This window comes from Notothenia coriiceps, unplaced genomic scaffold (genome assembly GCF_000735185.1).
Source record: "Notothenia coriiceps isolate Sejong01 unplaced genomic scaffold, NC01 NC01_scaffold00024667, whole genome shotgun sequence".
Classification (NCBI taxonomy): Eukaryota; Metazoa; Chordata; class Actinopteri; order Perciformes; family Nototheniidae; genus Notothenia; species Notothenia coriiceps.
In genome coordinates this window covers 2,989,291-3,010,793 of record NW_011357368.1, presented here as the reverse complement: position 1 = coordinate 3,010,793, position 21,503 = coordinate 2,989,291, and the positions used below count along the sequence as shown (strand labels likewise).

The 21,503-nt window shown below is 40.9% G+C and overlaps 1 protein-coding gene across 5 annotated transcripts in view; it reads left to right on the top strand.

Moving 5' to 3' along the window:
• mef2cb (myocyte enhancer factor 2cb) overlaps positions 1 to 15,606 on the top strand; it is a 72,565-nt gene extending 56,959 nt beyond the window's left edge. For 3 of the 5 annotated variants that reach the window (XM_010782445.1, XM_010782443.1, XM_010782446.1), the window contains 6 exons: positions 1,858 to 2,035; positions 4,310 to 4,357; positions 9,455 to 9,627; positions 10,932 to 11,061; positions 11,452 to 11,587; positions 11,864 to 15,606. In XM_010782445.1, coding sequence (XP_010780747.1) covers positions 1,858 to 2,035; positions 4,310 to 4,357; positions 9,455 to 9,627; positions 10,932 to 11,061; positions 11,452 to 11,587; positions 11,864 to 12,206 — 1,008 coding nt within the window. In that variant the 3' untranslated portion in view covers positions 12,207 to 15,606. Of the gene's footprint in view, positions 1 to 1,854; positions 2,036 to 4,309; positions 4,358 to 9,454; positions 9,628 to 10,931; positions 11,062 to 11,451; positions 11,588 to 11,863 lie in introns of all 5 variants that reach the window. The other 2 variants (XM_010782444.1, XM_010782442.1) reach the window with 1 other exon arrangement.
• The last annotated feature ends 5,897 nt before the right edge of the window (positions 15,607 to 21,503 follow it).

Below are 21,503 nucleotides of genomic sequence, written 5' to 3'. Positions count from 1 at the left end.
GGTAAGTGAGATGGGATGGTGTGGCGGTGTAGGGTGGGCTTGGGATCGGAGCTGGGTGGGGATGGGGGTTGGAACAGAAGGGGTGGTGGTGTTTTGGGGGGTGGGGGGGTTGACTCTACACACAACAAGTGGCAGTTCAGTGTGTGGTCAGGGTGGCTGCCAAGCACTGGGCCTCTGGATTGCAGGAGACTGTTGAGGGGACTGTGGGGAGAGGCGGAGGAGGAAGATGAGTGAAAACAGGAAGGATGGCACCAGTTAAAGGACAGCTTACAGATGGGGGCCTTACAACCAGCAAAAGGGATGTGTGCGCACGCAAATGTGTGCACAGAGACAGCTCGCCCACTCTTAGAAAACACTGCATAGGGAATTCATGAGGTATAACATCTCCAACAAGGAATCCGAGATGGAAGAAATGACTGAGAGTCTTCAGAAAATAAAACCGAACCAGAGACAGCTCTTGAATGGTTATAAAAGAAAGCTTCCATAGCGTTTGGCTAGCCCACTGCTTCATAAAGTTGCAGTAAAAGCGAAACGTTCACAGCGCCGCAATAAAATAATATTTGGCCTGCAGAAAGAACATTAGCAAAAGGGAGAAAATTGAAGACGACGAAGCAGCGCTATAAGGCACATATCCCACTTCTACTTAAGCCGGGCTGATGATCCCCTGATGCGCTCCCTCCATGGCTCTGAGACACATGGCAATAATTTAGGGCCCTATTTTCTACTTCCTAAAGCTAACATGCAGGATCAACCACTTCCAGGGCACTCCCAAGGTTAAGCCCTTCTGCCAAGTGACACAATAAACATGACAAACTAGACGCCTGGGGCCGACAGGCTACCTCTACTCATGTTGCTGATGAGACTGCTGACAGATCTGAGTCTACCCTTTAATACTTTGCATTAGCCCCATGTGACAGTAAAACAAATGATTCCTAATTACATGCAGTTATCCAGTGTTGAAGCTACTTTAGCAAAAGTAGTGTAGCCTTTTTTTACTGAGGGGAAGACAGACATATGAGGTGCCCTTGACTTTTCCTCTGAGTAAACCATAGCCTTCTGATTTAATCTAACAAACCAGGAAAGTTTTCGGGGGAAATATAAATGAGTGACAGCAACATAATATTTCCTTAGGTTATCCTTTTGCCTTGACAATGAATATGTCACAACATATTTGGAGGAAAACAAGAGTTCCTCTCGTCTTATACTATTTCCATTGTGTAGTCTTCATATAAAATATTTTTGGGGGAAACTGTGTATGTCGCTGTTTGTCCAGGAATTACAAGAGATAATTTATCACCGTAGACTCCACTGGCTCAAGAAGGAGTAAACAAAAACATATATAAATACATTTATATTATCTAACATCCAAAGAAGCCTACCAAATCAAGATCAAGTTTGAGTGACAAACAATTGCCAACCCATACATCATCTCCTGGGCAAATGAGTACCTCTGAGAGGAGTTTTCTAGGCGCCTACCCTTTTAATTTCAGTGCTCCCCTCCTAATTCCATGCTCACTCGTATTTTTAGTTCTTGTTTTAGTTGTTCTCTGTACAATTCATCTATGCATGTCTATTGTTAGTTGTCCATTTGTCCTTTTGAACTTGGCTGTCTGTCTTTTTTTCTTTTGTGTTCGACTGCTTTGACTGTAGAAAGTCAAACAATTTAAAATTCCTTTGTGTTCCTGGAGTGTTTCTGAGTTGTCATGTCTCTTTCTCTCTTTCTGTGTCCATTTCTTTTCTTGAAAGCCTTGTTGTACTTTTTCACTCACTGCACTCATTAGTGTCCTTAGTCTAATCTAACTTCTCTGTATCTTTTTTCCCCTCTCTCTCTCTCTCTCCCTCTCTCTCTCTCAGCAGGCCGTGCCCCAATCGAACTATGACATGTCTGTGTCCATTCCCATTAGCAACCAGAACAATCTCATTTACAGCCATCCTGGTGGTTCCCTTGGCAACCACAACCTGTTGCCACTTGCGCACCATGGCCTACAGAGAAACAGCATGTCCCCCGGAGTTACACACAGACCCCCCAGTGCAGGTAACCCAGAAGGGCATCACCCGCACTCATGCACCCATGTACACGCTGTTATCCCATCTGTCTATCTGTGCCCTTGTCTGTCTAGCTAATGGACTCACACGTCTACCCACAATATGTCCCCTTAAGGCAGCAACTAATTCCAAAGTCCATCCTATATATAGTCACATATTGCCGGCTCAGTATTTTGTTCAAACTAAGGTAAACATTTAATATCATAATAAATCCCTGCCCTGAATCTTGATGATTTAGTGTTCTAAATATGGGATGTTTTGCACTATGTATAGGATTTAAGTTGCCGGTGACATAAGCAAATCAGGTCTGTTGGTTTGTTATTGTTGTCCAAAGGCCTTTTTCTTTCCCTCTGGACTGAAGGCTGCTGCCCACACCCTCACCCTGTCATTACAACTGGATGTTAGAGGCGGTAGCACAAACTCAATATGAGTTTTGGCGCTCATAGCATCCACACCAAACCGCACACGTTCTCGACCCTCCCACTCTTCCACCTCACATGGCTTAAGAATAATAATGTATCATTTTTCTTGGACGGTAGCTTAATGTATGCACTCACAGTGTCCAGTTGCTTAGAGTGTTACTGTTTGAGTGGAAAGGAGTATAACTTTTGGTATCCATACACGCATGGGCGTAATTTCCACTGGGGACAGGGGGGACATGTCCCCCCCACTTTTCAAAATCCCATCTGTGTCCCCCCCACTTTTTAAATGTGTTTATTATTAGTTTTTTACACAAGCGGTCATCGTCACGGAGGAGCGTCTGTGTGTGTGTGTGGCGAGCGCATCTTGTGAGAGAGAGATAGAAAGAGAGAGATACAGAGAGAGAGAGAGAGAGAGAGAGAGAGAGAGAGATAAAGAGTTACGGGGGTTGTTGTTAGCATTTGGGGCTAGCTCGGAGCTAACGGAGATTAGTAGCTGTTTCAACAATAAGGAGAGGGAGAGCTCTTTCCTGTCTGACTTTGAGAGACAGAGAGAGTTGGGGGTTGTTGTTAGCATCTGGTGCTAGCTCGGAGCTAACGGAGATTAAAAGCTGTTTCAGCAATAAGGAGAGGGAGAGCTCTTTCCTATCGGCCTTTGAGAGAGACAGAGAGAGAGACTGAGAGAGTTGGGGGTTGTTGTAAGCATCTGGTGCTAGCTCGGAGCTAACGGAGTTTAGAAGCTGTTTCAGCAATAAGGAGAGGGAGAGCTCTTTCTTGTTGGACTTTGAGAGACTGAGAGAGAGAGAGCAAGAGAGAGAGAGAGAGACTGAGAGAGAGACTGGGAGAGTTGGGGGCTGTTGTTAGCATCTGGTGCTAGCTTGGAGCTAACGGAGATTAGAAGCTGTTTCAACAATAAGGAGAGGGAAAGTCCTCTCCTGTGGGACTGAGAGAGATAACGTCAGCTCAGGGAGGTAAAGGACTCTGAGCGATTAGGTTGTAAACTTTAGTCTAAGTTATCTCAGTGGGTCTCAAACGGTTTGGTCATCTATGTAAACAAATATTTCCATCTATCTAATATTAGTTGTATATAAAATAAGTTAAATCATTCCACTGTGTACTATAGGTCAGTACAAAAATAAAAAAACATAGTTTGAAAGGGGAGTGATTAGTCAAATATGCATAAATAAAAAAGAAATAATGCAGACTAGGTGAGATAAAGATAGGAGAGAGGAGTTTATCAATGATGTGTTATTGGTTGTGAGCATATTCTAATGGTTTTTGGATTATTGAAATATACAGTTCTGTTTCATATGGGTGTTGAGAACTGTATCCATAAATCTCTTAATGTTGACCTCAAAATGCACCAGATTGATGCTTTCAACTTCAATTTAAAGAAAAAAATCTTCCCGGGGGTGCATGCCCCCGGACCCCCCTAGAGGATGTGAGGTCATCCCAAATAAGACAGGTTAACATGGATAGGATACTAGATACGTGTGCAAACTCGTTATGTACACTACACATTTTTCTTGGATTTGTTAACACGATAGTCCCTAATATATTTGTAGAAAGGCAGGAAATGGAATTAAATTGAGAAAATGTTTCATTGAGGAGGACCCCCTTTTTTGTGTCCCCCCCACTTCTCAAACCAAAGTTATACCCTTGCATACACGTATACAAGCAACACACAAACATGAGTGCATGCACACACTGTGGATTGTGATTAAATTGAGTTAGCTTCTGAAAGGCCAGCAAGGTAACAGACAGGAGGCTTAGTGGATGTTATGTGGGTGTCTATCCTCTAATGGTTTTCTCTCTTTTGCTCTCCTATCTCTTTCATCTTTCAGGTGGCCTCATGGGTGCTGACCTCACCACTGGCGCAGGCACCAGTGCTGGTAAGAATGGCCTCTTCTCGCTCACAGTTGTCTGCTAATATGCACACACACTTACACTCACCCACACACACACATGGCACCCACTCACCCACTCTGGGCCATAAAATGCATGACTAATAGTAACCCAAACCCAAATGGAGATTTTGTCCATGATGTGTTGATGTTAGTGGTCGTGGAGTTCATCTGGGAATGTTTGCCTAGTGCTGGGGCTGTGACACATCCTGCCTGGGTTCAGCTATAAAATGGTAGAACAAGTGTGTGGAAACAGAAATAAAATCACACTAAATACTGAAGCAGCAAATTGACTGACGTGCAGTCAGAAAAGATGGACTTTTGAATGTAGAGCTGAATTCTCTGTTCCTCTATATGATGAGCCGTCCTTTTTATATTTACCACATCTTGGATTTAGATGTAAATTCAAAATGACAACACCCATAGCTCCCATTTGGAGCACACACAAACGTGTTGCTCAGTAACTGCTAGCATATGTCTGCAACTAAATTAATTCAATGTTTGGAGTGGCTCACCACGCCATAATGATCCCTTGGAGAGTGGAGCAACCCATGTTTAAGGAACATGTGTAAGAAATCTTATGTGTTAGCTTCTGTGTGTCAATGGATTTTCATCCCTAAGGACATGTCAGGCGCAAGTTTATGGAAAGAGACTCCCTATTAAAGGGTTACATTTTACAGCCTACGTAGAGTGCCGAGTGTAAAAATGGAGAGCGTTGGGGTCAGAGGGGTCAGAGGGGTACAGCTGGGTAGCCTTGTCTGGCCCCTAGGGCTACATCACAAGGGGTCAATGCCTGGTTTCTCTGTCTGGTCGCTCATCACACACACAACAGGACCATTTGTTATGGCGTGTGTTCCGTCGACGGCGTGCTGCAGAGCATGCTTCAAATGTACCCTTTGTGTCACCGTGTTGAAGGAACAGAGGCGCTCTGTGTGAGCGGCGCGTCGCTCAGCAGCAGCGAAAAACACGGCGTGGAGAGAGAGTCATGTGGGAGCTAAAAGATTCCATTCAAAGCTCTCTTAAATCTCATCTAGGGGGGAGAGAAAGAGAGTGTGGGGAGGGGGGAACCCCAGTGATGAATATCCACTGATGGTGGAGGCATGTGTGCAAAGAAGAAACACTGGGGAAACACAGATGGAAGTGTTCTGTGAACTTGGTCAGCCATTTTAATGATGTTCCTCTAAGTGACTCAGTGTGAGGTGGCCCAGCCACTGTGGCACCACAAAGGCTGTTCTAATGTTCCTCTTCTCTCCACTGTAAGTTTTGATAAAATGATTGTATAAGTAGCTGTCTGGCTCGTGTTTGAGTGTCTTAAGTGTCGTGGCCCAAGTAGGATAGGAAGATGATGCCTTTTGTGTGTGTTTCTGTAGAAGTGTGTAGGTTTGTGGTTCAGACATGGATATAAACACAACACCTCCTTTGTGCCTTAGTCATGGTTCCACTGTCTATAAAGAGAGAGTGAAGAGCAAAGATTACTGCTCTTCAAGCCCAACACGGGGTCCTCATGTAGTCCGTAAGGATTTTAGAATTAATTTATGTCTTAGTCCAGTAAGAATCTGCAATGTCTTCAATTTGTAAAGTTATAATTCCACAGCTACCAAATTAAACCAAACACAGGTCAAGTAAGCAACAGTTTTATATGTTATCTGTGTCCATAAAAGATTCCCCTATTTGTTTCCTTTCGCTGGGATAACATTGATGAAGTAGGATTATGAGATTTGATGGCTTTTTAAAGGGACAATTCTACAGGCTCATGTAACTATAATGTATGGCGACATGGAGTCATATTTTCCACATTTGTAAGAACAGTGCAAATGGCTTCAGGCTGTTTCACAAGTTGTGACACAAACTGAATTTGTTTTTAAATGTCCCAGACCAGTACTTGAATGTCCTGTACTCAACTTCCCATGTTCGTTTTCATTGCAGCATGAGCGTGAATATGAATATGTTTCAATCCTATCTGTTGATAATCCTCCGATGTGGCAAGTCAAATTAATGAAGACACAGGCTTTTTGTTTATCCTGTGCAAAATCCCGACATACTGGTAAAGTTTAAATTACACAAGGTCCCTAGGTAATTCCAGTCCATTGGAAATGGGGCATGTTACTGAAAGGCTGAGTCATCATGTCTCCTCTATGGAAATATTATGAGAAGTGTATACGTGCGAGCGCAAGTCCGCTCATTTATATACTGTATGTGTTCAATCTGTCATCTCCTTTACTGGCTAGAAAAGAGTGTGAAGTGAGGGAAGAGACAGAATGTGAGTGAAGGAGAAAAAGAGAGCTGATGAAGGGAGCTTAGTCTGGACCAAGGCCCTAGCTTGTAGAAACCTCCCACCTTCCTTTGTGCAATTATGCAGCTGTCATCCATACTCCGATCAGCACTCTGCTCACCAAAGAACTGCGAGAAATTAACATGAACCTCTTGTCACCTCTCACCTTGTTCACACACCAATTACTCCCTCAAATTAGTTCCATTCAAGCTACATCTTTAAGACATCTCTGGTCAAAATAACTCAGAAACACAAGCTAAAAAGCATACATAGAAGAACTGACAACAAGTCAGGCTCAGTAGATCAAACAATGTGTGTCTCAATCTTGGCAGCACCTCACACCAACTGTACAAGTTGTAAGTGCGAGCGTGACACCTTAGTTCAGTTGGAGAATTCAGGGTTGAATGCACGTTTGGCCAAACCGCAACGGAAGAGTGTGTGTGTATGGGGAATAGAATGGAGCACGCCTGTTAGACCACAACAGGACATCAGTAATTTGTTCAGTAACAGTAAAATGTACATGAGTTTAACCACACCTCTCCTCCGTGTGTGTGTGTGTGTGTGTGTGTGTGTGTGTGTGTGTGTGTGTGTGTGTGTGTGTGTGTGTGTGTGTGTGTGTGTGTGTGTGTGTGTGAGACAGTGGGAAAATGAAGACTAGGAGAGTGGCTTGTCAAACACATGGCTTTCGAAGTGCGATGGTTGTAACCATGGCACCTATAGTGACATCTTCACCTCAGATGTCCCCTCCACACCTCAGAAATAGCTAAATGCTGTGTATCTGAATCACAGATCTGATGTCGATCTCCATGTGTGATCTTTATGCGGCAGCAAAACAGACTAAAGGCTGTGCTGTGTTTAATTTTGGTACATCCTGTAAACGGTTGACGCCAGCCTGTGCCACAGCTCGACCGTGCAAAGTCGCATTAGAGAAGCGGAGTGTAAATTAACTCTGGATATCATATCCTCCGCTGGTGTGATACTCGAGCAAATGAATCCAATTGAATGCAACTGTCTTCAAAATCAGAGTGATCAAGCTACAGTACAAAAAGATTTCAGTCTGCATTTCCTTAATTAGCCAATGATTTTACTTTTGAAGTGCTTAGGGACTGGCCTATGCCACTCATGATCATATCATCTAGCAGATAATTGACTGGACTGCAGCCCTCTTCACAGGGTGGCAATACACAGATGTCTGATTAACTGTCACTGAGATGAAGTCCGTGTCATCTCGACCAAAGTGTGTATAAATGTCTCTCTATAGCTCAGTCATCTGTATTCATTTGTACAGAAACACTGATGTACTTCCTGCTGGGTTATTTACCAAAGTGTGTGTATGTGTGCTGTGTGTGTGTGTTTTATGTGTGTGTGAGGTCTTATTCATCTATCTCCACATGCACCCACTCGATCCCACAAAGGGCCAGCCATGAGAATGAGAGAGCGGGAAAACTGAAGAGGCAGCTGCCTCTTAGCTAATGTGAGATTGACACTGGAACTAAGAGGGTCCAATACAAAACACACATGTGCATCCAAATGCATGGCTTGCGTATAAGCAGTCATACAGAATGTCTCATAGAGTCTCAAGTCGCACTGTGCTTATGTGCACTCAGTGTGACAGAAAAATTATGCTTATGTAGAATCATGCACATGCAACATTTTATAAGGTCTAACATACAATAAGGACAAAGTCTGTGTTGTTAACACCAACTTCTATGTCTCACACATCACACATGCCAGAGGAACTGCTGGAGTGACTGCTAGTGTGTGTATGTACACACTCCAGCAGTCACACACTATTTTTCTCGTTTTCTGTCAGACGGCCTCATTTTCTCTCACCGCTAGCGGTCGTTTACTCTTCAGATTGTTCAAATTGAGCTTTTGAGACTTTTCATTTCCAAACAACAAAAACCTCGCTCTCAAATTAAACAAAGATCAGCGAGGGAAATTGCCCAGGAAGACATCTGCGACTCATTTTCCCCTGGAGTATATGATTAGGAAATTCATTTATGTCTAACGTATAATTCCTGCCCGTCTTTCAAGTGGGAACGTCCACACAGTGCCCTGTGTTCTACCCCTTGGAAGAAGGAAGCAGAAGTAAGGGAAAAAACAGCCTGTGGGATTGGGTTAGAAACAAAGACTATGTTGCTTGCAAGAATGCTCTACTCTTAGTTATTTTAATGATGTTGCTGGGATTACGCCCCACCGGTTGTTAGGAGGAAATGGGTGCTGCACTGGGCCCTCCGTATTTAGGGGAATGCAGTTCTGGTGGCAACCCCAAGGCAGGGTCTTTGTCTCAGAGAACCACACGTGTCTTTAGCTCTGATGGCTAAATGATGGGTCCCATCCCTCTGTGGTCTTGCTAGCCATAATTAGATGTTTTTACACAATTTGCTGGCTGTTGCAGGGCACATGTAGCCTTAACTGACAGTGACAGAGGTGGAGGGTGAGGTCCCCTTAAGTGGGTGCCTTCATTGTATGTCTGCCTAGCAAACAGCGGTGATCATCAAGGCAAAAACATTACGCTTGTTTGACTATATGCGCAGCCAACCAGCTCCACTTTCATGACACACCATTTACAACTCCTGGTCTCTTTAGTCTGAGATTATAAAATGTCTACCACAGGAAGTGGAGATGAGACAGAAACACTGAAACGGAGCACAAGGTGTAACTTGATTTCTGTAGTTCTTCATTAGAGTTTCCAGCATTAAACTTTTGTAACAAGTTTATAACATATAGATGGGTCTTTGGTTAATTGATCTTTAAAGTATTTAATGATTCTTTATCTCTTTCTCCCCAACCTTTATTTACTTTTTTAGGAAATGGATATGGGAATCACCGCAACTCGCCCGGTCTGCTGGTCTCTCCTGGTGGCATGAACAAGAACATGCAGGCTAAGTCTCCCCCGCCCATGAACTTAGGCATGAACAACCGCAAACCTGACCTACGTGTGCTCATCCCCCCTGGCGTCAAAAACAACATGCCCTCCATCGTGAGTAATCTCTCCCTCTTTTCATTTCCCTACTGTATATCTTCCCTATCTATGGGGGGTCTTTATTTGTGTGTGCTATTGTTGATTTCCTTTCATGTCGCCTCCGCTGCTTTCATCTCCTCATATCAGACTTGGGTTGATGAGGTTATGTTTGTGATAAGCTGGACTTTTGGCACATTTTTTTTTTCATCATGTGCCTGGGCAGCTTTTTAAAAAAATATACATTTGGCCCATGTCTGATATACTGTCAGATATTTTTCCTCCGCTGTGTCTGTGTGTGTCTGTGATTTCTTATATATTAGACCCTGATATTTTTCCTTCATCTCTTTCCACTTATTAAGTTAGAATAGTTACAATTGTTTCTAGCATCCTCGCTGCGGTATTTGTATTTCCGTTTGACTAAAACCTATAGCAGCTCCCTAGGTCCAACACTTCTATTTTCTCACTCACTAATTTGAATGTATTGCCCTCCCCTTTTAATGCCGTCAGTCTGAGGATTTGGACCTGCTATTGGTAAGTCAGACTGCCACTCAGATTTAGAGTTTAAAACAAATTGGAAAGGAGAAACTGGTTATCGAGCGTATGCCTCATAGAACTGAGAGTATTGCTGTCATCTAAGTCTGACGTCTTGATTCACACTAGATTTGTTCCATCACTTCCGAGATTATTAGAGCTAGATACAGTTTTTTTGGAAAATGTTACTTTCACCTTTATTCTTGCTGACTCTGCTGAAGGCTCCAATGTCACCTCTCACTACATTTTGTGAGGGCACAGTGCCATCCAGTGGAGAGTCAGAGTAAAAGCAGCCTGGCCTCTTTTCTGCCTCAGCCCTTGTGTATCTACTCCTCCCTTCCTTAATTTTATCTTTCCGACTGAGTCTTGCGCCGCACACGTACAGCTCACAGTTTTTATTACTCAGAATGTACAAATGAAGGACGACAAAAGAGTCATTTTGCATCAAACCTCCATTATTTTCTGCCAAACCCTCCCCTCTGCTAAAGTAAATTGCCTCTCCCTTACCGTCGCTACCCTGCGTTGCCTTGGAGACCAATGGTGTTACTATAGCGACAGTGGGCCCTCGGAAAGGGTGGTAAATGATAGGGTTGGCAGGGTTCAGCCGTGCCGCATGTCAAGTGATTAATTTCCCCTGAAGTTGGCATCACATTCATTCTCTCAGCATCTGTTGAGTAAAAGAAAGAAATGAAAGGGAAAAAAAAACTTTCTTGGTTTATGTAGTTTTCTGTTTGTTTTGTCTGGGATTCGACTTTGTGTTTTAAAGCTTCTCCCATCTCTGTTGTTCACAGAACCAGAGAATAAACAACTCCCAGTCTGCTCAGTCATTGGCCACCCCAGTGGTATCAGTAGCAACTCCAACTCTACCAGGACAAGGCATGGGTGGTTACCCATCTGCCATCTCTACTTCTTATGGTACCGGTATGTACTGTTTTCACATCTTTATACACTAATTTCAAATGTGTCCATTAAACACATTCACTGTAATAAGCTTTTATTTATTTTTAGATAATTAAAGTTAAAGTAAGCCTGTTGTATACCATTAAACAAAAAGCATTTACTTTATTTTGAGATGTGTAAAATGTGTGATTTCATTTCATTCTACAGTATATGTGCTGCTTTTGAAACCTACTTCCCAAAAGTGTTACACAAAAGTGTTATACAGCGCTCTGACAGCAGAGGGTGTTATTGTCATACCAATCACAGAAGCATTTATCAGAGCTGCATTCTCTTTGCTACCTTACTTGAACTTCTTTGAACAGCCTCTAATCTTCATCCTCCTCTTCCTTTCTCCTCGTTGTTTGTACACAGAGTATTCCCTGAATAGCGCAGACTTGTCCTCCCTGTCTGGCTTCAACAGCGGCAGCTCCCTTCACCTCGGCTCAATGAGCGGGTGGCAACAGCAACACCTTCAGAACATGCAGCATTCAGCCCTCGGCCAGCTAGGGTGAGTGCATTGAACTTCATTTGAGGTGTTGTGTTGTTGTGAAATGCATGATTGACAAATCAAGAGTCCTTCACCGTTTCAACTTTCACTTGCGAGGTCCAACACAAATGTGACACCTCCTTGTTTTCATGAATACGAGTGTTTGTGTGTCTGTGTGTGTCTGTCTGTGTGTGTGTTTGCACCTGCATGCATGTTTGCGTGCGACAGACTGACTTTGAAATCACTCTTGTTTCTTGCTCTATAACTCTGTAACCCCTTTTCCTTTCCTTCCTACAGAAATTGCTCTAACTCTCACTTATGTCAGGGTTCAAATCTCTCCCTGCCCTCTGCTCAAAGCCTGCACATCAAGTCCGAACCTGTTTCTCCTCCTAGAGATCGCACCAGCAGCACGGGGTGCTACGGTGGGGTGCAACAACCCCAGAACCCCTCTTCCCGCCTGGACTCGGGACGCTCCCCTGTTGATAGCCTGAGCAGTTGTAGCAGCTCCCATGAGGGCAGCGACCGTGATGAGCACAGGAATGAGTTCCACTCCCCTCTGGGACTGGCCCGGCCGTCCCTGGACGAGCGCGAGAGCCCCTCCATCAAACGGGTGCGCATGTCAGAAGGATGGGCCACATGATAACCCTGTCCTCTCCCCGGCAATGCCACCGAGTTGCCCTGAGCCCCCCGACAACGCAGCGCTACGATGCCCCCACGTCAGCTCCCTCCTCTTCCTCGATATCACAAGCCACCCACCACCCGACCCCATGGCCTCCCTCCTTTTATCTATTTAATGCTGAAGGAAAGAAAAGGGACAGCCCTTTTCTAAAATATGTTTGTAATTTCTTTTCCTTTTTTCTTTTCTTTTTGCTGAGTGTGTGTGCTATACATATTGACATTATATAAACCAGTGGGGTGTTGTAATGGGGGTTTTAGGGGAGGGTCGGTGTTGGTTGGGATGGGATCTTGGGGTATTTTTGTTGGGGAACTATGCATAAATTGTATTGTGTGTGGCTAAAAAGAATCACGTATGCATATATCTTTACACGTGTGTGTATATATATATATGCATATCAACAAATAAACAAAAAAATAGTCAGGTACTCTGTTTCATAAAACGTACTTACACTTTGCCTCAGCGATATATCAGTGACTAGAGAAAAAAAAACAAAAAAAAACGAATTACCTTGAGAGTGAGTGTGTCCAATGGAAAACACCTTAGCACTTGATTTGGACAAACAGTACATGTGTACAGTGTTGGTTTCATTGCTATATACCTTCTCTGCAGTTCTCCCTTGCAAAAATGTGTGTTAACATTAGATGATGTCATGTTGCAGGTTCAACGTATTTATGTAAATAGAGGGTCAAGGGGGGAAGGGCAGGGGTCAAAAGTTGCCAGACATTACAAGATTTATTTACTCACTAAATGAAAAGCTATTATGCAACATTTGAAGGATTGTACAGGTAAACAGGCAGACCCAATGCTAGACGTGTGGAACCTTTGATCATTTTAGCGCTCCCATTAAAGAACGGAGCTGAGTGAGGACCACCCTTTGATCTAAGAGCCTCGTTAGTGTAATCAAGAAAACTCTGGATCTAGTATTAATATTCAGTATTAATAAACAAAAAAAGTAAAACAAAATAAAAAACAATTGTACGATACACTTGCTTATATTTTCATATGAAAGGAATACAATGCAAAGCATTTTTGTGGCTTTTTGTAGTTTCTATAAGCCAGAATGTGTTTTTGATAGCTTTGCTAATAAGAGATGGATAGTTCGCCCAGAGGGGAAATGACAGGGCTCCGCAGTCCTAAGCCATGAAAAACAGACTGAGATCCAATGCTTTGCTGAATTGTTTTATCTTTGTAGAGGTTTGTTTTTAAACGTGTATTTCTAATTATATATAATAATGGTAATATTAAGATTCTTTTAAAAAAAAATCTGTGAAATTAACATGCTTGTGTATAGCTTTCTAATATATAAATATATATACTAATGATTTTGGTTGGTTTCTTAGTGGAGTTTCTATGTGCAGTTGCACATGTTGTCTGGTTTGTTTAATTTGAGCCCTGAGCAGTGCTGTTCAGGCGTGTATTTAGTCTAACCTTAAAAACCAGCTGGAAAGCATTGCCAGGGTTTGTGTGACGGAGGAAAGACAGGCCTGAATGCTAAAACACAACCTGTTAGTGGGAAATGTCACGAGACTGGAACTGGGGACGACACAGAAATAAATGTAGACACATGATGTACATGATTGTCACACTGATGAGGAGATATGACCCACCCTCAGTCCATGTATAGATGCATTTGAATGCATCAGATATGTCATTCTTAACTTGAATTATATACAGTAATTTAATATATTTAATCTCATCAAACATGATTTTGACGTTAGCGATGTTCAGTTCCATCTTAAATCTTTACCACTTGAGATTTTGCACAAGCCAAGATCAAATGTATACAACATTCATTTTGAATCCTGTAATATAATTTAACAAAGTGCATTGTGATTAATTATCCCCATCATTTGCAAACCTAATTTGATTTGACGTAGTCCTGTGACTCCTCATGTTCCAGTCTTCAAAACAGGGCTCCACATCATTTAACAAATGTCACATAACAGCTCAGCGTCAGATACACAAGGACAGATTGATCATGCTGGTATGAAAGAAGCACAATTGTTTATTTTAAATAAATAGCTGTTTGATTTCTCTTTTTTAAACAATGAAACTATCCACATATCTCTCTGCCTCCCACTCCCGTATCTGCTGTCACTTAAGTGTTATAATCTTTCTGTGTGCATATTTCATGCAGGTTCACTATGTTGTTACTGTATACAGTCTGTGTAGTCAAACAGGGGCAGAGCCTCTATGGTGTTCTTCTCTTTTTTTTTTATTCAATACAAAAAGGTTGAGAAAAAAATAAACATGATGTTTCAGGCAGCATAAGTGTGGAGAAACCAAAGCCAGTGGCATTTATTTGTTGTAAACCCAACTTTTATTTTCACATTCATTTATGGTTTTTGCAAGCATTGAAACAAGACAATAAAAGAATTTGCTCAAATGTACAATTGGTTTCACGGTTCAATCTCAGTCATAAAAACGTAGCTTTAGATCTTATACCAACCAGTAATGTACCTGTTTTGTTGCTCATTTGTCTCCCTGTGCAATGAAAAGGTTATATTAAAAAAATCTATTTTGTTTCTACAATTTGTAATTTACTGAAAATCAACTGAATCCTTTAGGTCTTCTCATGTGAACTACTTGCTTGCTGTCCACTTGATCAAAACACACTACACAAATTGTCATGCTACTTGATAATGGATTCAAAATATACCAACATGTCCTGATGGTAGATTAGGGTACTGTCGTTTTGACAATAAGTTTAACCAAAGACACAGAGAAAACTTGTCTTTATATCTCTGTTTTTTCTTCCTCTTGTGTTTGTTACATTTAAAGGCGTTATTTTTCATCACCTGTTGATCAGTGGTTCTTTGTCATTCTTATAATAGATTCAATGTTGGTACCTCAGAAGTGACACAAGCAGTACCTCAGCTGGTGTTTTGATTAAAGGGGGAGACCTGTACAGCCATGTGTAATAACCATGTAATAACATTGCTTGAGGTCCCTACATTCACATGGGATTCTTTGTTGCTCCACTGTGTTTGTGGTTTATTTAAGTTGTATTCGAAAGCTCAAAAAAAAGTTTTTTTCTTTAAAAGGTATTATGTTAAAATGCTTAAAAAGTCAGTCTGTAGTATCAAATGTAGCTTGTATAAACCTGAAAATGGGGAGGTTGGAGCTAAGGTTTTCTGGAACGCAAGAGCGGCTTTTAGCGGCATAAGCTGGCCTTTGTCGCCGCTTGAGACTAAGATGGTATTAAATTAAATCCACATCTCTGTAACTCAAGGGACTTGATTCAGCTGTATGTAGTGAAAACGTATGGGGATGAAAAACAAAATCTGCTCTGCTGGAGGGAAAGGCTATTTGTATTTTGCAGAGATTTCAGTAAAGTTACTGGCTTCCTTAGTTATCCTGATGTGACTTGGTGTGAATTCATTGTGTGTGACTTTTTTCTGCATGCATCTCCAACTAATGGCAACTGTATAAACCAAAAACATAAAAAAAGTTCTGTCTGCATGTTGACACATGGCAACCTTACAATAGGAGACATTTTATGACATTGAAATAATGACAACAGCATATTTTGTACATTTGCTTCTTCCCATTTACATTTAAAAGTAATGACATTTTGACATAAGTATTCATACTGAAGACATTTATTTGACATTTAAAGCCAAGGTTTATCTCACTTAACATTCAGTAGCATTACATTTCTCAGTGTTACATTATTCCTCAGACAACACACATTCACAGGGGAAAACATGTTCATAAACAATGAAAACAAAGTGTGCTGCTCTTACCATTTTAAAGAGATGTAAAAAAACAAGAAGAAATCCCTGAACACACACGTTCAAATGGTCAAGGCCTGCTACAGGACAACCTTGAGTTCCATAATTAAAAAAGACGAGAAAAAGAAAATATCGAATAAAAACATAATTTTCACAGTGTGGGACTTTTTAATGCAAAGAAACTGTAGTGGAACTCTAAAGAACTGCATATTAATAATAATGGCAATCATCAAATGTTTAATTTGTTTTCATTCAAGTAGTGGATAAAGATAAAAACAAGCAAACAGACATTCGATAGCGAGCTGTTCTTACTCTTTTGTTTTAAGAAGTTTCTCTGCTATATTGTAACTATTAATGATGGTAAGATGATGATGTTTGAGTCAGATAGTAAATGTTTTAAAGACCAATTGAAATAATTATCCTGCATGCTGACTCCTCCGAAGACCAACCAAGCTTGAGGATAAGTTTGTCTTTCAAATAATTGTCGAGTTCGTTACACATAGGCCTTTAGAAACTCATGAGCCCCGTGTGTTTGTTTATCTGAATAAATTCGGTTCATTATATTGAATCATTTTAAACGAAAAGTGTGTTAAGACACCTGCAAATGGAGCCAAAGCTGTAGGATGATAACATTCAAACCTTTTTTTGTTTCATCATCAATGATTCATTTCAAATGTTTATTATAGACACAGTCAAGACATGTTATCTTTCAAAGCATCCAAATAAACTCTCGATTTGTTTTGTCTATTTGCGAATCTTAATTGAATTAAATACAATTACATTTTCTGAAAGAAAGTCCGAATGTATTAAAGGCCCTAAAGGGTATGATCAGAGTCCGGATATAGAGCCTCTGGACGTCGATTCTTCTTTTTTAAAGACGCGAAAATTGAAGAAAAATAGGAGTGATAACGTTGCATCAAAGGAGTGGATTCAACCCAATTTAATCTATGTACTTACCTCGAAATGATTGTAACGAAACACACAGAGACGCGTCTATATCATTACACTTTTGCACGGAATAATGAGAGATAACGAAACAATCATTTCAATTAAAGCCTTTAACATTCAACAGCAGGCTGCAGTCAAAACAATATAATGTTAATACACGCTCAATGATTTACGTTCCTCAATAGTTGATGACATTATACGGTACATTTAATGTGCTGTAATATGCACTGCAGTATTCCGATAGGGATCCGTGTATATGCTATTAAACATTGAGTTGTATGGTTTTTTATGGTATAGTATTTTTATCTTGTCAATATTCCTGCAGTAGCCTATTATGTTTTTACTTTATGGGTCTTCCAGGTTAATGTTTTCCGTGTTTGCAGGTTTTCATTAGGCCGCACTGCATGAAGTCCCTCCTCTATTAAGCTTCTCAATTATTTGAAGGGTTAAATTCAGTAGCCTGTGGTGAAGAAGACTGATGAAGCCGATGGAGTCACATTATAATTTATTATCTGTCATAAATAATCGATTGTGACAGCAGTTCTCACAATTTCTAAAAAGTTCCAACACGTCCCCGTTTTAACCGGCAAATATAGCATCTGACCAATCTCTGGCGAAACACCTCAGATGTGGAGAAAATCGGAGAAAGGTAGGCGATGCTCAGAGAACATGTAATAACGAGCACATTAAATGTTCAACCTAAATAATTAAAACATATTTAATTCACCTATTCACCTAATAGGCTAATGTTTAAACACTACATGAACCAAGAGGCGCCATAAGGAAATATTTCCCAGTCTACACGTGCAGGAACTGTAATGTGTAGCACATTTGACTGAGCTGTAGCAATTTAACATTTTTCACAAAATCAGCACTTTATCTAAGGTGCTCTTATACTATGATTATGGATAGTTTCGCGCATTAATTTGGGTGTGGCCAGCAGGTGTATGTTGGGTATTTCAGTGACCATGCAGGCCGGCCACGTTTTCCTCATTAACATTCCCTACATCCACCACTAGATGTCACCATTTAGTCGTCTAACCGAACCTCCAGAACCTCCTCCATCCTCATCCTCAGTCTCCAAATCTATTCATGTAGATCCACCATACATAAATAAGCCTTTGTACTCTCCTCTAACTGTTTCATGACATATATAAATATTCCTCTCAGAACATTTAAATATACACATTATTTTTTTCAACATTACATTTTGATAAGAAGGGTATGAAAGAAAATACTGAGTAGTGATAATAATAATAATAATAATAATAATAATAATAATAATAATAATAATAATAATAATAATAATAATAAGGAATGTAGACTTTCACATTAAAATGCAGTGGTCTATAAAAACGATAGTGCATTATTTGTTCCCAATTAATGAGATGCAACATTTAAAAAAGGACACAAAAAAAGTGAATCGGTGCATGGTCTATGGTGCAGTAGACACGTCGCGCAGGTATAATATTGAAAAAGTAGTCTGGCTGCTTCTTTAACTTGTAAGGGTTTCATTTACATCAATTTCAAAGTAGGCCTACTGTTTGCCAGACAAGGCTCGCCTGTTCATGTTCCCATCTGCATTGTGAGCTGGTGTCTAGCCACAAATTGGAAGAAAATATGTATTTTAATATGGGATTTGCTTCTTCACTGGACATTTCTGAGAATATTACCCCAGAAGCTTATTGAGTTTTCCTCATTTTAAATCACACGTTGAGCCGTATTATTTGCTCACATTACCATACGGGATGGAAATACAAAAATCGGTCTTATTTTGTTTGTCCCTGTTTGGAATCTGCAAGGCTGTTTTATTTCTTTGAATCGAGCACCCGGCCCTTGTGGATATATTGCAAAACGGCGTAATATTGCAACCAAGTCGATTAATCATGAGGAACATAGAGAATACACGGTTTCCATAGATTGTGTGTCTGCTATACATGATTTAAATGAGGATCACTGAGCAGCACAGCGGGCTGCTTTCCTCGATAACTCCCATTACAGAAGCTGGTCCTGCAGGCAACAGAAATATAGGCTAGACAAATAAAATAATAATAACGTTTAACCTGCTAATGTTGAAGGTTCACCTTTTGCAGAAAAAGGGGATGTTAACAAGCGTTTTTTGTGAGAGAAAATAACATCCATCAATCGATAGTAAGAGGTTACATTAGTTTTGTTAAATCATCTACCACCATCTTTTCTAAAACCGTACTCGCATCGAGCTGTCATTAAAAAAAATATTGTATTGGAAGAATTCTAGTTTGATTGTATCAATAGCCAAATCATGAAACAATACACACTCTTAACACTTAATGAGCGTTTTTTTTAGTAAACGAATGTGTGTATCCTTTAGATGGGGATGAAATGTGGGTGATACAACAGAGGATGATGAGAGGACTATTTAAGCTTATACCAGTAACGTAATATTCTAATATTTTAAACAAGTAATAAGAAAATATGAGTTTTAAGAGTGAGGGACCTATAGGTGGGGTGATGGACTCCTGTGGCTCTGAATATCTTTACGTGAGCCAGCCTGACCACTGGTGTTGAGCCACAAGCAGTTTAGAGCAAGGTTCAATGACGAGGGGAGTAGCCTATAGGGACTGTACGAGCTTTGGCTGAAACCAGAAAGTTTGCCCTTCTGGAAAACGTCCCACCAACTTGATAGAAACATCGCACTCAGTTCCAGCAGCTGCACCGTTGGATTTTGATAATTTGAGGTAAGTTATAATGTTTTTATTTAGGATTTGCTTTCTGTATGGACATCACACAGATTATGTTTAAGTGATTCTACAATATAATCCAAGTAGAAGTTCTTGAATATATGTCTTGCATTTTATATAATACGGGAATAGATATTTTTCTCTAAACGCAATCTGCACCTGCATGGGCACGCTCGTCCCTGGTACCACTGTGCGCGTGCACGGAGACCGAGAAGACAGCCTGAGAAATTGTAGCCTAAATATCAGCGCTGCGTCACGGATTTTGCTCCAAACTGGGCAAGGGACTTTTTGGTTATAAGTTTTTGCACAGCCAGTGTCATTCTCATGTTATGAGAATTAAAGCATCACCTCTTCAGTATTGCCCCTGAATCTCCTCCATTGTGTGTCCACCATAGAGCTCTTTGTTCATGCATGCTGTAAATGAGTATTCAAAGGCTTTTGCCGATTTACATTATTCACATTAAAGACAATTGTAACTATTAAGACCACAACGATGCCGATATCGTGTCACTGCAACCAGCATCACATTACCTGACAATTAGAGTATGACATCTGAGATTTTAGGTAGGCTAATACATGTCATCGCTAGAACAAGATTTACATCGATCCAAAAGCATAAGCATGTAAAATAAACACTGAGCGATAAGTATAAAATGCAAATATACCCACTGAATATGCATCAATATTAAAAAATAATACGCACACCAGAGCCAACGGAGGAGAATGGAGGAGCGAGTCGTCTCATTATGCATGGGCGGTTTTCCACGCAGGAGCCACGGTTCTCCTCTTCATGCCTGCCTTCTGTCCCGTTCACGTTATCGAAGCCTTTTGGAAAAACAAACAAGACTAGGTTGGCTTTAAAATCGGCAATCAAACACCCAAGAACTGGCTTGGGGGGGGAATTACTCCGACTGCGGCCGGGCGGACTATGTAGTAAGCGGGATTTGCATATTTTGATGCGCTAATTGCCTTGATGTATTTAAATATGGCTGCACGTAGCTGATATGCTTGTCTACGTCATTGAACGTGCCTCGCTGTTAAACTAAAACGTGAATCCGGTTGAATCTAATGGATACGCCTGCAATTAGGAAAAGAGGGAGGTGGTAATAACATATTTACGTTCCCAGTTTCTGTATTTTAACTCACATGATGATTTCTTGAAATTATTTTTGTAATGACACATAAAGAAAATGAATTTGAAAAAAAAGAAGATGTTTCTAATATCTGAAAAAAGCATAGCAGGTGTAGTCTGCTGCGTTTTCACCAAGGATAGAGGGAAGTTATATCAAAAGTGGTCAAACTCGTTTTGCAGAGAAGTCGAGCATTAGTAGCCTAATATTCACAAAAACAGAAAAAAGTATGTCATCACCAAGAGAATTAGCTGAAGACACAGGCTACTGATAGGCTACTGATAAGTAGGTCACCTCATTCTAACTTTTTCTATGTGAAAGATGTTTCTTATCTTTATTTTCCCTTCTCTCTCAAGGGTTGTGTGTGTGTCAATATGTGTGTGTGTCCACTTTGGGACGGGGCACGCGCCTGTGTGGGAGTCTTATACGATTACTTCTTATTAGGCTCATGGGAGTAAGGTTCAATTCACAAGTCCAGGGCCTGTACTGTACACAAAGATCCAATCAAAAACATTCTGAATGAAGTTTAAAGCCTTGTGTTTTTTCCCTTTCCTTTTTATTATAGACCTCATTCTAGACTTAGTTTGGGAATTGCATGTAGCAAATCATTTCTCCTCTGTCTGAAAACCGGTAAATGCGTTCCGTTTGTCAAAGCGTGTTAGCGAAGTGCCTGCAGCAAATTCATTACCACCCTGCGAGGCTCACTCTGTAACCTGGTCAGGGGAA